This window comes from Sebastes fasciatus, chromosome 9, assembly GCF_043250625.1.
Source record: "Sebastes fasciatus isolate fSebFas1 chromosome 9, fSebFas1.pri, whole genome shotgun sequence".
NCBI classification, from domain to species: Eukaryota; Metazoa; Chordata; class Actinopteri; order Perciformes; family Sebastidae; genus Sebastes; species Sebastes fasciatus.
In genome coordinates, this window is record NC_133803.1 from 11389245 (window position 1) to 11404700 (window position 15456).

General features: G+C 38.9%; 1 protein-coding gene and 2 long non-coding RNA genes across 3 annotated transcripts in view; all 3 read right to left on the bottom strand.

Annotated features, from left to right (window-relative positions):
• The window catches only part of LOC141773886 (uncharacterized), a 48548-nt gene that overhangs the window by 26095 nt on the left and 6997 nt on the right, over positions 1–15456 (bottom strand). The window lies entirely within an intron of this gene.
• On the bottom strand, positions 3654–4510 carry LOC141773545 (polymeric immunoglobulin receptor-like). Its single transcript, XM_074645389.1, has 2 exons — positions 4200–4510; positions 3654–3964 (listed from the first exon to the last, which is right to left on the bottom strand). The coding sequence occupies exons 1-2, from the start codon at positions 4486–4488 to the stop codon at positions 3654–3656; spliced, it is 600 nt and encodes a 199-aa protein (XP_074501490.1). The 5' UTR covers positions 4489–4510.
• On the bottom strand, positions 6538–7100 carry LOC141773489 (uncharacterized). The gene is made up of 3 exons (XR_012595129.1): positions 6995–7100; positions 6730–6844; positions 6538–6644 (listed from the first exon to the last, which is right to left on the bottom strand). It is a non-coding gene; the product is annotated as an uncharacterized LOC141773489 (long non-coding RNA).

Below are 15456 nucleotides of genomic sequence, written 5' to 3' on the forward strand. Positions count from 1 at the left end.
ATGGATATTGCAAACATCTTAGCTTTAAGATGCTTTTGGGAAACCAGGACCAGTTCAGCACTTGTGTGAAACATTTTGCAGCTATGCAGAGGAGAATAAAAAAAGGAGAAGGTGTAAACCCTCAAAATTAAAAAGAAGTAAGAAGTTGTTGCAAAACCAAAGAACAGATGGCAACACATTGCAACACTATCATCTAAGAAAAGAGTCCAGTGATAGACAGGCAGATAAGATGTAGGGTTAGGGGTAACATTTACAGGTTTTGCTGGTTCTGGGCCAACCTGCTATATGTTACATCCTCATCTTTTGCTTCAACCTGTTGCAGAACAGAAGAAAAAATTACAATTAGTAAGAAAGATCAAAGATAAAGCAGACTAAGAGTCAACTGCCACACTAGCAGTGTGGCAAAAAAAATTAGAGAGAAAAGTTACACCATGTATGTGAGCAACAGTGGTGAGACTGGGCTGTTAAAATTTACCGGTTGCACAGTTTGTAGTTCGACAGTAACCACAGAGCTGTACATCACGTCCACATCACTCTTAGCTTCTGACCTCTGGGTAAGAAAGAAGAGACAGATGTGAAACAGATCGATTGAACAGTTAAACCTTTTTTCAGTTTTTTGCTTCATTCAAATACAAATGTGTATGATGAAATAATAAATGCTATTTGAGTGTGTCTTTTCGTGTGCTTATGTTGTGTAATACAAGTTGTGGTTTAATGGTTTACGGCTACCTTAACTGACGTTTTTCTCATTTGCGTAACATTGTTGTATGTTACTTCCTCTTCAGCCTGATGAAGGAGCAAACCAAATGTTATTTATATAAAGGCTATCACCATTTTATTAGACTAGATCTGATTAGATTACATCAACATGACGACCTTTGTTAAAATAGTAATCATGAACCATTTCATAAAAATACTTCCTTTTTAAGGTGAACACATGAGAGGAATTAGAGTTTACTAAAACCTTATTCTTTATAATAATCCAAAGAAAATATTAATAATTCTGAGGTGGGTCTTACTTAAAAAAAAAAGAAAAGAAACATAAGGTTCAGCCAATAATATTCATACAGTCACTTACCGGGGCTGAAGTTCTTTTCTTTTTCTTAACAGTACTGTATGTTACTTCCTCTTGAGCCTGTGTTGAAGGAGCAGAGGACAGAACATGAATGGCAACCAATAACCATAATTGATTTATTTATTAAACCTACTGATCACATATGTGCTCAGTTAAGATTTTATCTGTCAATGCTTACTATCTCTTTCAAAAATGAAGTTTATTCAAGTATGCTATTAGTATACTTCTTTTAAACTCAAAATAAGAGTGTATGCTTTCAGATTACTTTTTATCTACCTACCTGTACCTAAATTTAACAAAATTATACTTCAGTATACTTGGCTTCTACTGAAAAGTATACAGAAAAGTATATTTTACTGAGTACTATAAGTTCACTTAAAGGGACTGTAAGAATCAGAAATTGCTTGTTAACAGCGACACCTGTGACCGTTAAGTCAACGAAAGTCAGCGTCCTAAAAAATCGGCCCATGTTTTTTCCTTAATTGTCACTGGGCTGGCCCAATCGATCTGTGCCGGGTGGCCACAGTGGGGAGAAGAGGGAGGGAGATGAGGGAGGGAGTGCAGAGTTTGCGGTAAGCAGTTATGGGCTGCCTGGCTCAACATGTCATGAGAGATGAGCAGTGCTCGAAGTGGGCCGGTACGCAGTATTTTACTAATTTTACTCCTTGGCGTACCGTGACTTTTTCATGCGTACCGGAGCTTCTCACAAGCTGCCGGTATCAGGTTCTTTGTGAGATTCATTATGGTGATACATAATGGAGCAGAGCCAGCAGATTTGAGCCGCGTGCGTTCCCGTAGTGAACTGAAGAGCCGCGCTATTAATATCCGCACAAGCCGAAGCCTGGCTGTTCACATCATTGGCATCATGGCATCAATTATGGAAGAGGGGCAATTTATTGAGTTTTCTTTCCTGAGATTTAAAGGTAAAATTAGAAGTTTAACATAAAAATGCTGTCGCAGTGTACTTATTATTTTGTTATTTTCATTGTTTTAAAGTCACCAGAATTCAGGAAACAAAGACTCTGAAACTCAAATTTTTGCTGCAAGATGTCACAGACTGGAGGAAAACAACCATTCAGAGCTGATTTGGAGTCTGCCGTCCAGCTGCCGCCTGTCGATCACTCACAAACTGCGATCAAACGGTCAAACTAGGCACAGGCACACTCTTTTACTGTAATGCCTATTGAGAAAGTTTGTGACCCGGCAGCCATGTTGAGATCAGTTGGGGAAATATCAAGCACCGCCCACCAGCCGGAGCACAGCCAATAGGAACGCTCTGTCTGAAATGACCTATGATTGGCCAAAGTCTCACGTCACAAGCTAGATTTGTTTTAAAAACAGAGCCAAGAGGAGGTGCAGAAGTCTAGTTTTCTTTCAGAACACCTGAATTACAATATGCTGAAAGGTTATTATGGAAGTTTTGCCCAGTGATGCCAAAAATATACTGCCTACTGCCTCTTTAAAAAAGAAAACAAACATAAGGTTCAACCCCAATAATATTCATACAGTCACTTACCGGGGCTGAAGTTCTTCTCTTTTTCTTAACAGTACTGTATGTTACTTCATCTTGAGCCTGTGTTGAAGAAGCAGAGGACAGAACATGAATGGCAACCAATAACCATGATTGATTTATTCATTAAACCTATTACTGTATTTGTCATCACATATGTGCTCAGTTAAGTTTCTATCTGTCAATGCTTTCTCTATTCTCCTATTAAAAGATGCACAAGAATGATATTATCAAGATGCATTTTGTGTAATATAACTATTAGATGTTCAGCTGCAGTGATACATGGTAGTCCTGCAGCTGCAAATGGACAACACAGTATAGTCTCTGAAATGTGTAGTCTTTATTTCGCTCGGTATCACGGCAGTGTTAAATTAAGCAAATGGCCACGATAGTGCGTCTCTTTCTTTGTAAGAGAAATGTAACGGGAAATGAATCAGCATATCTTACTGTACCGTTGTTGTGGCAGATGATTCTACTTTGGTCCGCTCTAAAAGTGAAGCAATGAAAAAAACAATTAGTGACCATCAGTGCTCAATGACAATAATGCACAATAGTCTACATTTATGGTAAAACATATTTAGGATTAACAAAACCGTTTTGGTATGAAATATCAAAATTCAGTATAGACTTACTGTGTCTTTTGAACACAAACCAGATGCACAATGTCACCATTACAACAAAGATCAGCAAACTCAAAGGGATGATGAAGCGCATCAGGTCCACTGGAACACTGCGGCTTAAATCACATAATGCAAATCAAATTAAATGAAAAGACTTGAATGCAGTGTATATAGTTGAATGCAAATGTGAAGGCTTCTGACCTGTGCTGTTCACCCTGAACTGTGGTAGATGAGTTGTCTGTAAAAACAGTGGTGACATTCACAGGCTCAGGAGTTGATAAGGTGGTTAAATGGATTGTTGCTGTAAGAGTGGCTATAATCCAAAACAAGACAATGAATACAAGAGTAAAATGACAATAATGAATCCTAATATATCTTCTATATTAAATCAAAACATTTATAAATGACACTTGACAAATGTAATAATTTACAATTATATATTTATAATTTATAATAACTTACTAGTGGTAGGTTGCTCAGTAACAGTTACATGTACTGGCATCTGTAAGTCTCCTTTAGCACACCAATACCAGCCGCTGCTCTCTGTCCTCAGTCCACTCATAGTCACAATGAAAACATTGGGGACACTCCTACTGATGGTTACTCTTGTTCCATCTATTGATCCAGACGACGTCGTCACACAGGAGCTGCCCAGCCTGCACCACGCAATTTCTCCAGAGTTACCGTGGCAATTGATGGTTATATTACCTCCTTTAAATCCTGTAATCTCCTGATGATCCACATAGAGACTGGGCGTACCTCTAGGTAAAACAAATAATATTCAATAGAAAATTGCAGAAGCCTTTGGTACATGCTGGTGATGTTTCAGACATCTTATTACAACTGGTGGATAATTACTGTCCACAACCTTTACATTTATTCCTATTAATTTAGAGGGACAAAGTAATTAAAAAAATTGCAGCAAACAATTAGAACTTTCTCATTGTTCATAAGGGATTTTAAATGTGCTTAAAGATGCTTTAAGGTCTCTTACCTCTGGTGACCGACAGGTGAAAATACTCTCTGACATCTGGCCCTCCGTTAATCTCCACAGCACACCAGTAATCAGTGTCTTTATCTGTCAGATCTTTTATAGTCACAGTGAAGATTCTTTGCTTTTTGTCATCAGAGATTGAAAACCTTCCTGAATTTTGTTGGTTTGTTTTAACTGCATAAGAGCAGGAGGACCATGTATATCCTTTACACAAGTATTTCACATGGTTTGTGTATTGTGAGTCATAGAGACATGGGATAGTGACCGAGTCTCCAGCCTTCACTGACATTTGACTGACTGTTGTTATGCTGTGAATTCCTGCAACAAGAATAAATACAGCATCTTAACAGATATGCTTGCTAACAGTATTGTTCCTTCCTATGACCTTCATGTTGGAGCGATTCATATTAACAGTTTTGCATATTAAATTATAGTTGTCTCCACAATTTATGAAATAAAACACTTTTAGGTTATTATAAAGGATTATGTAGCACAACTTCCTGCCTAACTGTATCATCATCTGACATGAAGAACACAAAGAAACATAATAGGCTAAACCATTTTAAAAGGACCCGTTACTGACCTGTGAGTCCAGTGAGAATGAGAAGAAAGTTGAGATGAACAGCCATCTCAGTGAGCGAGCAGTCCGACAAAACAACACGGAGCAAGGCACCAACACACTTCTGTACAGAACTCTACTTCTCAATCTTATTCGATAAGCAATTACATCTGTTACAATCGTTCTTCCTCGTAATTCAGTTGCATCACATAAGTTGGCTGATGAAGTAAATATTGTAAGCAGTCACGTAGTATTTTGGGTTTGTAATTATCAGTGAGCATTGTACACATTAAGCTGTCCAGCCTTCCATTATCTGGTGAGTGGACAGTCTCCATAATATCTGGCAAACTCCTTATGGGAACGCTGGAGACACTGGTGATCACTGATAAAAATGATTAGATAATTAATGGTAACATTGGCCCAATTGTATTCATGTGTGATGATGTTAGTCCCCACAGTAGCCATTTCATTGTAGTGAGACCATTTTTTGAAACTTGACCTCACGTTATAAAATGACCTGTGGTGACCTCTAGGATAATCACAGCCTCATGAAACTTTACAGCCACAAACTAGAGACATAGACCATACAGAGGATGGATGGCTTATAACTAGCTTTGTTTGAGGGCATGCAAAGATAGCCGTTATGCAAATGTATTACTTGGTGACATCACCACGTTATGGAAGAAAAGGCGGGACTTCAATCAAGGCGTTTCAGGCAGTTCAGGAGCAGTGTTTCTGTGGGGGAGAGGAACTCCCTTTGACATGGACTTTGGGCTTTGTAACTTTGCCGACCTTTCACATGAACAAAAAACTATAAAACACACTAAAGGAAAGGGGAAAAAAACAAAAGTGTAATAGGTCGCCCTTAAGATTTAAGTTTGTGATATTAAGAGAAGGCGCATTATAATAGTCATGAAGCAAATTGTTTTTATTGATGACACTTGTCACGAATCACAGAAAATCAAACATATACCCATTTTAGTATAGATATGATAGACTTACTATGAAAATGTTTGAATAACAGGATAAGTTTCATGTTACCAAGTTGAGGGTGTAAATGTGGATATGTACACTTTTTCGAATCTTAATTATCACTATGTTGGTTTCACTTTGAAGTCTTTCACCTGTGGCACAGTAAAATCATTCCAGTGCTGCAGGTAGTCACAGTAGTACTAGTACTAGCAACAGAGTCTCTCGTCAATAGTTATAAAATCAAGGTTTTAACAGCATCGCTCTCCTTTCCATAACTCTATAATATACTGATAAAACCACGTTACATGTTGCTCTTTAAGTTCTAAATGTTTGCAGTTCCACAAAGCTTATGAAATTATACAGTTTTTAGGGCTGTCATTCAATTAAAATATTTCGCACGATGGTCCATAGTTAATCGCAAATTAATTACACATTTTTTTACTGTTCAAAATTAACCTTAAAGGGAGATTTGTCAAGTATTTAATACTCTTATCAACATGGGAGTGGACAAATATGCTGCTTTATGCAAATGCATGTACTGTATATATTTATTATTGTAAATCATTAACAACACAAAACGATGACAAATTTTATTCAGAAACTCTCACAGGTACTGCGTTAAGCATTAAAAATATGCTCAAATCATAACATGGCAAACTCAAGCCCAACAGACAACAACAGCTGTCAGTGTGTCAGTGTGCTGACTTGACCATGACTTGCCCCAAACTGCATGTGATTATCATAAAGTGGGCATGTCTGTAAAGACAAAAACGTTTTGGTATGAAATATCAAAATTCAGTATAGACTTACTGTATCTTTTGAACACAAACCAGATGCACAATGTCACCATTACAACAAAGATCAGCAAACTCAAAGGGATGATGAAGCGCATCAGGTCCACTGGAACACTGCGGCTTAAATCACATAATGCAAATCAAATGAAATAAAAAGACTTGAATGCAGTGTATATAGTTGAATGCAAATGTGAAGGCTTCCGACCTGTGCTGTTCACCCTGAACTGTGGTAGATGGTTTGTCTGTAAAAGTAGTGGTGACACTCACAGGCTCAGGAGTTGATGATAAGATGGTTAAATGGGTTGTTGATGTAAGAGTGGCTATAATCCAAAACAAGACAATGAATACTAGAGTAAAATGACAATAATGAATCCTAATATCTCTTCTGTATTAAATCAAAACATTTATAAATGACACTTGACAAATTTTTATAATTTACAATTTTTTATTTATAATTTATAATAACTTACTAGTGGTAGGTTGCTCAGTAACAGTTACATGTACTGGCATCTGTAAGTCTCCTTTAGCACACCAATACCAGCCGCTGCTCTCTGTCCTCAGTGCACTCATAGTCACAGTGAATTTTGGGGACACTTGCATTGGTGGTCACTCTTGTTCCATTTATTGATCCAGACGACGTCGTCACACAGGAGCTGCCCAGCCTTCCATCCATCCATCTGCAACCGCTTATCCCGTTAGGGGTCGCGGGGGGGCTGGAGCCGATCCCAGCCGACATTGGGCGAAGGCAGGGTACACCCTGGACAGGTCGCCAGTCCATCGCAGGGCTGACACATAGAGACAGACAACCATTCACGCTCACATTCACACCTACGGGCAATTTAGAGTCCACAATTAACCTAACCTAACCTGCATGTCTTTCCGCAAAAGCTGGGGAACAATAGTGTGGGTGGGCGGTGGAAAAGAGGAGGAAAAGAGAGGAAAAGAAAGAAAAAGAGAGAAAGAGAGAAGAAAACACAATTCTGTAGCTCTTATTTTCACCCACATGGTGTTTTGAAGTCTTTATACACCATAGTATTTTTGTTAAAGAATAAAAACATTATTTTTTGTGCTTTTCGGGGGGAACAATACATGTCCACTTGAGAGGCAGTTCGAATCTCGTCTCTGGCAGGGTCGAAGTTTATAATATGCAGTAAAAAATAGTTTGTGTTGCTCGTGTAAACTTGAATTGACTCAAGATATAATTTTAATGCAAGACTTGTGCACTGCAACTAATACATTAATATTGAAAATCGTTCAGGTTTCCTTATACAGTCATATAACTGGTAGATTACTACAGATAACAAATATACAAAACATTATCATCATCCATGATGATGTTTTGCATTATTATAATAATAATAATAATAATAATAATATATTAGATTTATATAGCGCTTTTTAGTAATCTCAAAGACGCTTAATATTATTGCATACATCCTCCTTATGACTGATTAATGAACTGTTAGGCAAGATAGGTCAAAATGTTAGTAGAATAAATCATAATGTACTGGAGAATAGTTGAGCAATATTGGGATGGACTTGCTGTGTGTAATTAATTAAAAAAATAACCATAGGAATACACATGAATTGAGACAGTAATGATATTAAAGCTTTAACTTTATTGTCTTTGGGCCTGGAACACGTGAAACAACAAGAACAAATAATTTGAAGAAGATAATACTATTCTTAATGTTTGTCATTGGGTCTGACTCCCTGCAACATCAGACAGAATGATTTACAGCACAGATTCACCAGAAACTCCTTCAGCTCAGACTCCAGCGGGGCCTCCGGCAGTGACCAGCCCGCTGTAGATTGCTGGGCCCTCTGTCAACGTCCAGCAGGTTTTGCTACAGGGCCACAATTGTGCTTCCCTTATAAAGAAACATGAAAAGAACAACAGAGACTGAATATTTATTCACACAACAGGCTTATGTGAGTAATTAATGAAATGAAAACAACAACATTGTCTTATTCTTTTTGGACTAAGCATGGTATTCCAAATTACAGATATTACTAACCTGCTGGTTGCTGAGAGTCATGGAGCTCTGTGTCCTCAGTTCTACCAGGTGCTCTGCAAGGCTGTCAACCCGATCCATACCTGGCATACCATGCCCGTCCCCTAAACATACAATTTGTCATCAGTAAGCAAATAAACAGGATAAACTGCTGTGAAATTACACTACATGTAACATATAATGTCTTAATGTCCGTATGCTGTCGGTTGTATGTTAAATAGATTCGACCCAACTGTTACTATTGCTTTGTTGTGAGGTTTATGTAAACATTACTTACCAACTGTATTTCTGCCACCTGAGACACCAGGTGAGGATTCAGACTGGACTGCAGGCTGAGCTTCTGGGGCAGAGGATGCAGGATGACTGACAGCCTGGAGAAGTCTAAACAGACATTGAAATAAAACTTATATGTAGAAACAATTTCACACATATGATAATTATGTTTCTTTTACCTTGAAAAACCTTGCAAACTACAGTCATGTTTATATAACTTAAGTATGAACGTTTAATATAACGTTTATGATCATATAATCATGAATCATGAACATTAATATAACACAGCAGTTATCTGACAGTTACCTGTCTGAGCTAAAAACAGTGACTGTGATAGTAAACTTTGTTTCACAACGTTAAGAAGCTAAACAGTAGCAGTCATACTGTATATGTATATATAGCTTTAGTATTAACATAACGTTTATGATCATATAATCATTAATATAACACCAGTTATCTTACAGTTACCTGTCTGAGCTAAAAGAAGTGACTGTGTTAGTTTAACAACGCTGAGGAGCTCATACAGTAGGAGTAACGTTACCTCTATGTAACTGTAACTGTAACGTAGCCTCAGCATAATGATCAGAGCTCTGAACAGATGATAAAGTGATTGATAACTTATTCACCAAGTCTAGCTAACATAATTAAAGCCAGGCTAGCTTAGACAGAGTAACATTACAAACCTATTCATTGATTTCACAGCGACTCTTAATCAGCCCACATTAAAAAACGCCAGAAAGCTAAAACACGTTTAATCCGTATTGTCTAAGAGAACCCAATATCACTGTTACGTAATGTTAATAATGACATTTATCTGTCTTTAACTGAATATAATGTTAATAATGACATTTACCTGTCTGTAGCTGAATATAATGTTAATAATGACATTTACCTGTCTGTAGCTGAATATAATGTTAATAATGACATTTACCTGTCTGTAGCTGAATATAATGTTAATAATGACATTTACCTGTCTGTAGCTGAATATAATGTTAATAATGGCATTTACCTGTCTGTAGCTGAATATAATGTTAATAATGACATTTACCTGTCTGTAGCTGAATATAATGTTAATAATGACATTTACCTGTCTGTAGCTGAATATAATGTTAATAATGACATTTACCTGTCTGTAGCTGAATAGGCGTTTCTGCGACGACGGCAGTGAATAGTTCAAAAGTCCCTCCTCCGCATCGCGTCCGCTGGGACGGCTGTGATTGGCTATTCAAAAATGGATGACGTGGCGGAGATCAGCCACACGATTCGTTGCCTGAAAATGGAATCCAGAGCTCCGATTGGCTGTATCCGCGGTGAAAATGGATGACGTCGGTATTGAAAATGGATGACGTCGGCAGTGAAAATGGAAAGCCGCCACATGATTTGTCTACAGAAAATGGAAATCCTGGAAGCTGATTGGTCGGCAGACCCACTCTATCCCTCTCCCGCTACCGCAATGGGAGGAAACCGGAGTACCCGGAGAAAACCCACGCTAACACGGGGAGAACATGCAAACTCCACACAGAAGGGTCCCAAGCCGGATTCGAACCTGCAACCCTCTAGCTGTGAGGCGCCAGTGCTAACCACTGCCTGCACCACGCAATTTCTCCAGAGTTAAGATAGTGACAATTGATGGTTATATTACCTCCTTTAAATCCTGTGATCTCCTGATGATCCACATGGAGACTGGGCGTATCTTAAGGGAAAACAAATTCAATAGAAAAGGGCAGAAGCCTTTGGTACATTCTGGTGATGTTTCAGAGGTGTTGTATACAATACGGTAGTTATAACTGATGGATAATTACTAAAAAATGCAGTAACCAATGACAACCTCCTCAGTGTTCACAAAGGATTTGAAATGTGCTTAAAGATGTTTAGGGTCTCTTACCTCTGGTGACTGACAGGTGAAACTTCTCTCCGACATCTGACCCTCCATCAATCTTCACAGCACACCAGTAATCATCAGTGTCCTCAACCGTCAGATCTTTTATAGTCACAGTGAAGATTCTTTGCTTTTTGTCATCAGAGATTGAAAACTTTCCTGAATTTTGTTGGTTTGTTTTAACTATATAAGAGCAGTAGGACCAATGATATCCTTTACAGAAGTATTTCACATGGTTCATGTACTTTGAGGCATAGAGACATGGGATGGAGATTGAATCTCCAGCCTTCACTGACACTTCACTGACTGTTGTCATGCTATGAATTCCTGCAACAAGAAACAAATACAGCATATTAATGCTTTTATTCACTAACAATAATCTTCCTTCAGATGACCTGCATGTAATAGATGTTCATACTAGCTGTTGTTTTACACATTAGGTCATTATATTCTTCATGATATTTGAAATACAAACTGGAGGGTATATTACTCAATGACATTTAAAGAATTAGATGCATAAAAAAACCCCCACATTTCTAAATTGTAACATGAACCTGGTGACCGACCTGTGAGTCCAGTGATGATGAGATGAAAGCTGAGATGAACAGTCATGTTGGTGAGGGAGCGGATTCAGATAAAACTACATCAACCAAGGCACTGACAGACTGACTTTCTATTTCCTCATTTTCTAAATATACAACTGCAACACATCTCTCCTCCCCCTCCAACAGGTGCAGTTGATTGGATGACGTAGATAAATAAATATATAACCTTTGCACAGTTTTTTGTTCTACAGTAACCACAGAGCTGTACATCACGTCCACATCACTCTTAGCTTCTGGCCTCAGGGTAAGAAAGAAGAGACAGATGTGAAGATCTGAATTGAACAGTTTAACTTTTTTTTTCCTTCATTCAATTAGAAATGTGTATGATGAAATAATAAATGCTATTTGAGTGTATTTATTCATCATATAAACTCATATAAACTCAAGTTCAACAGGCAACAACAGCTTTAAGGGCTTTGTCTTAGCCAGCTGATCACTTTACTAGTAAGATACATGACAAACTAACCTAAACAGTTAGGCTACACAGCCTTCTGCCAGCTTTAGTTTCAGTCAGATCAGAGCAGATTGAAACGTTACTTTCCTTCATCATTAACCTTTTCATCTTGTTCATGCTTGTTGAACAGGTGTAATAACGTATCTTGGCTTTACACTTGCAAAGTTTTATTGCACTTACTAAACATCAACAACCGTAGCGTCAACTCGTCTCAACCGCAGCATCTCGGATCAGCTGTTCACTGACTGCGCTGTGCTTGTGGGCCTATGAAAGGAGGCTGGGTCACTGGGCGGACATGGCTCTTGGGGTATGACCAGTACTGTGCCGTGAGATCTAGGGTCAGGGGTCAGGTAGGCAGTCGCAGACCGGGATGCACACACATGTATCATGTGTTAGCAGGCGAGTACACAACGCAGTCTAAGAGAATCCTTCAAAATCAAGGTCATAAAATACCATTACCAAACTTAAACAATTACTCCATTACAGTCCCCATTACAACACTCTCCCAATAGTCTACATCTGATAAGTGCAGTGCATTGTTTGTGTAAGAGAGACAAACAGACGGAGAAAGAGAGAGAGCGACAGCTCCATCGAGAGAGGGGAGAGAGAGAGAGAGAGAGAGCAAAAATTTCACAACAAAAAGGCCTATGCACAATAGTCTGCACAGATCCACGTATTCAAAATGTGCAACATCTCTTCCCCATGATTCATGCCATCCATACGGTTATCCTGACATCAGCTATTTCAAATCAATAAACTTAATTTACAACACAAGATGGCGATCTTTGACCATGTATAATATTTCACAACGATGGCCGCTGTCGAGCACGGCGCTACACCGGGGCTAGGGGATGCTGGAGCCACGTCACAAATCTGCGTAGCCCCAGTGAAGCCCCCTCAAGCATTTTAGTTTTTTTTTTTTTTTTTAAATAAAGAAATATGTAAAAGTTAATAACCAGCCTTTCTGTTCCCAATCCGATCCCTGTCTGCGTGCTCTCCGGTGGTGGGAACATGATTCAATCATACTGATCTGGATGGAAGAAGACGCACACATTATTGTCGGCCAGTCGGCCAATTTTTGCAATAAAAATATAATCGCTAAGATTGTGATAATAACCAGCTCGTTTTACACCATATGTGCAAAGTTGACAGACATAGGGTAAATACACTTCTCGTTTTAGCTGCACTGTGGATATTATTCAGCACCAGTTTGTGATGTCTGTGGTTTCATTCACCTCCACTGAAATAAACTGTGCCACACTCAGTTCCTCTTTATGTCTTCCTTCAGAACATCTGCAATCGCTTCAATTAAGTCATTTTGGATTCTGTTTGACCAAGTGGGAGGCCAAATTAGCATCCTTGCTGGATAACAGGTGCAACAGTTCAATGAAATTCCCCCGGTTTGAGGAACTTGCACTCTCATTGTTCCCACGGAAAGCTAGCTCCTGTTTAACCAAGGAAACATACAGCATCTATGAGACATTTTAGGATTTCTCTATTTTTCTTTAGCTTCTCATTGTGGATGCTAACACTCAGCCGTCGTTGCTCATCCAAAGCCAGGTCGATTCTGTTGTGTTCAAATGTTTTCAGAGCAATCTGGCTCTGAATGTGAACCACCGACTTTTCGTGCTTGGCTATCGCACAGGGCAAATTGTTCGGGTCACAATATTCTGCATTAGTCCAGACCTTGACGGTGGTACAGCCAAACAGCAAACATGGGAAACAGAACAGCCTGTTCAGTGTAGCACATCCACAGAGCCAATCCTTCCCTTTTGTAACCCAAGACAGTATAGAGAATGGCCAATGCAATGCTACTGCAGAGACCCACAGGCCATAGGCCTCAATAACTTGAGTGTTGACACCAATAAATTCACAGATTCACGGGCGGGAGACGTGCATTCAGTTCAACATTAACAGATTTATTGAATTAAAGGGTAAAATTATTAGAAATGGATAGCCTAAAAAAGTAGAGAACAATTATAAGTTAACAATATTTATTCAACAATAATAGTTAAAAATAGTTCTCCCATAAAACTCCAACTGTCCTCCCTTTTAAATTAGAACCCAAAAAGAATATAAGAAAATGATAAATACTAAGGCAGGGTTCTGTCTGCGGGGAGATTCCATTATGACCCCTCTTTAAACTCACCACGTGAGCACACTATGAACTATTTCTCTACACGGCAACCATCACTGCAAATAGATAATGTATGAAACTGTAAAAAGTTACCATCACCCTTTTGGGCCTACCACACAGCATGCGAAGAGAGGGGAAATACCACGACTAGCCTACTCCCCGCAGGTCTCCCACTGCCTGGAAGAACAAAAACAAATACAAAGTAATGTTAATCAGTTGGTTCAGGTTTACAAAGTTAAAAAGTATTTCAAGAAATAACCACCAATATACAACAGTCTGAGTTGGATGTGTCCAAATCAACAGAGGGGCGGCTGGACACAGTCTCTCTTTTAGTCCATGTACAACAATCAGTAGTCAATCAGGCTTCGGTGTTAAATACACATAGGCAAAGCAGCAGTCTAGCTTCAATCTGAAAAAAGAAGGAAAGCATAGTAAAAATCAAATATACCTGTAAGAATACCTCAGAGGGAGTAACCCTCCTACATTACCAGCCTACTTTAAGTTACCTTACTCCTCAGGGCCCTACTTCACTGGCTCTGCTTTGGCTCAACCGGGGGAGGGGCAAAAGGCTGAATCTTTCCCTAAAAAGGTTAGATTGACCATATTACTCTTAAGATATGATATGAAATTAACAGACTTAAGTGTTTCTGTAACATACCTTTTCAGTATAGGGTTACAGAGCATCACTCTGGACGGCTCAGGACACAGCTGCACTACAAATCTATATACAAAGGAAGTGGTTAAACTCACGATAAAACAGAGCCATTTTTCTCTCCCAAAATCTCTCCCTTATCTGGACAAACAGTGTTGACCTGCCACACATCTACCAGGAGTCAGACAAAGAGACTCTGCTCACCCACACCTGACCTTATGAAGGCTGGAAGCTCCACTCAACCACTCCTACAAGGGGTGGTGCTCCCTGCATAGGTGCTGGCCCTCACATGTGTAAATAATTCAAAATAGTACCATGATTACCACAGTAATACAACAATACTCAATGCTAATATCACTTCTGTATTAAATCAACACATAGATTGTTGTACTTGACAAGTATTTATTAATGCAAATTACTTATAGTACTTACTAGTGGTAAGTTGCTCAGTAACAGTTACATGTACTGGCATATGTAAGCTTCCTTTAACACACCAATACCAGCTGATGCTCTCTGTCCTCAGTCCACTCATAGTAATAGTGAAAACATTGGGGACACTCCTACTGATGGTCACTCTTGTTCCATCCATTGATCCAGACGACATCGTCACACAGAGGACGCCCAGCCTGCACCACGCAATTTCTCCAGAGTTACCTTGACAATCGATGGTTATATCACCTCCTTTAAATTCTGTAATCTCCTGATGATCCACATAGAGACTGGGCGTACCTTAAGGGAAAACAAATAGTACTCAAGAGAAATTGCAGAAGCCTTCGGACATGCTGGTGATGTTTCAGACGTCTTATTACAACTGGTGGATAATTACTGTCCTCATACTTTACATTTATTCCCATTAATTTAGAGTGACAAAGTAATTAAAAAAATGCAGCACACAATGTGAACCTCCTCAGTGTTCA

Coding starts and splice junctions, on each gene's coding strand:
- LOC141773545 (XM_074645389.1), bottom strand. CDS start 4,488: ATGTCAGTGAAGGCTGGAGACTCGGTCACTATCCCATGTCTCTATGAC. Junction 3,965..4,199: donor TCACCTGTCGGTCACCAGAG/GTAAGAGACCTT, acceptor TTTTACCTAGAG/GTACGCCCAGTCTCTATGTG.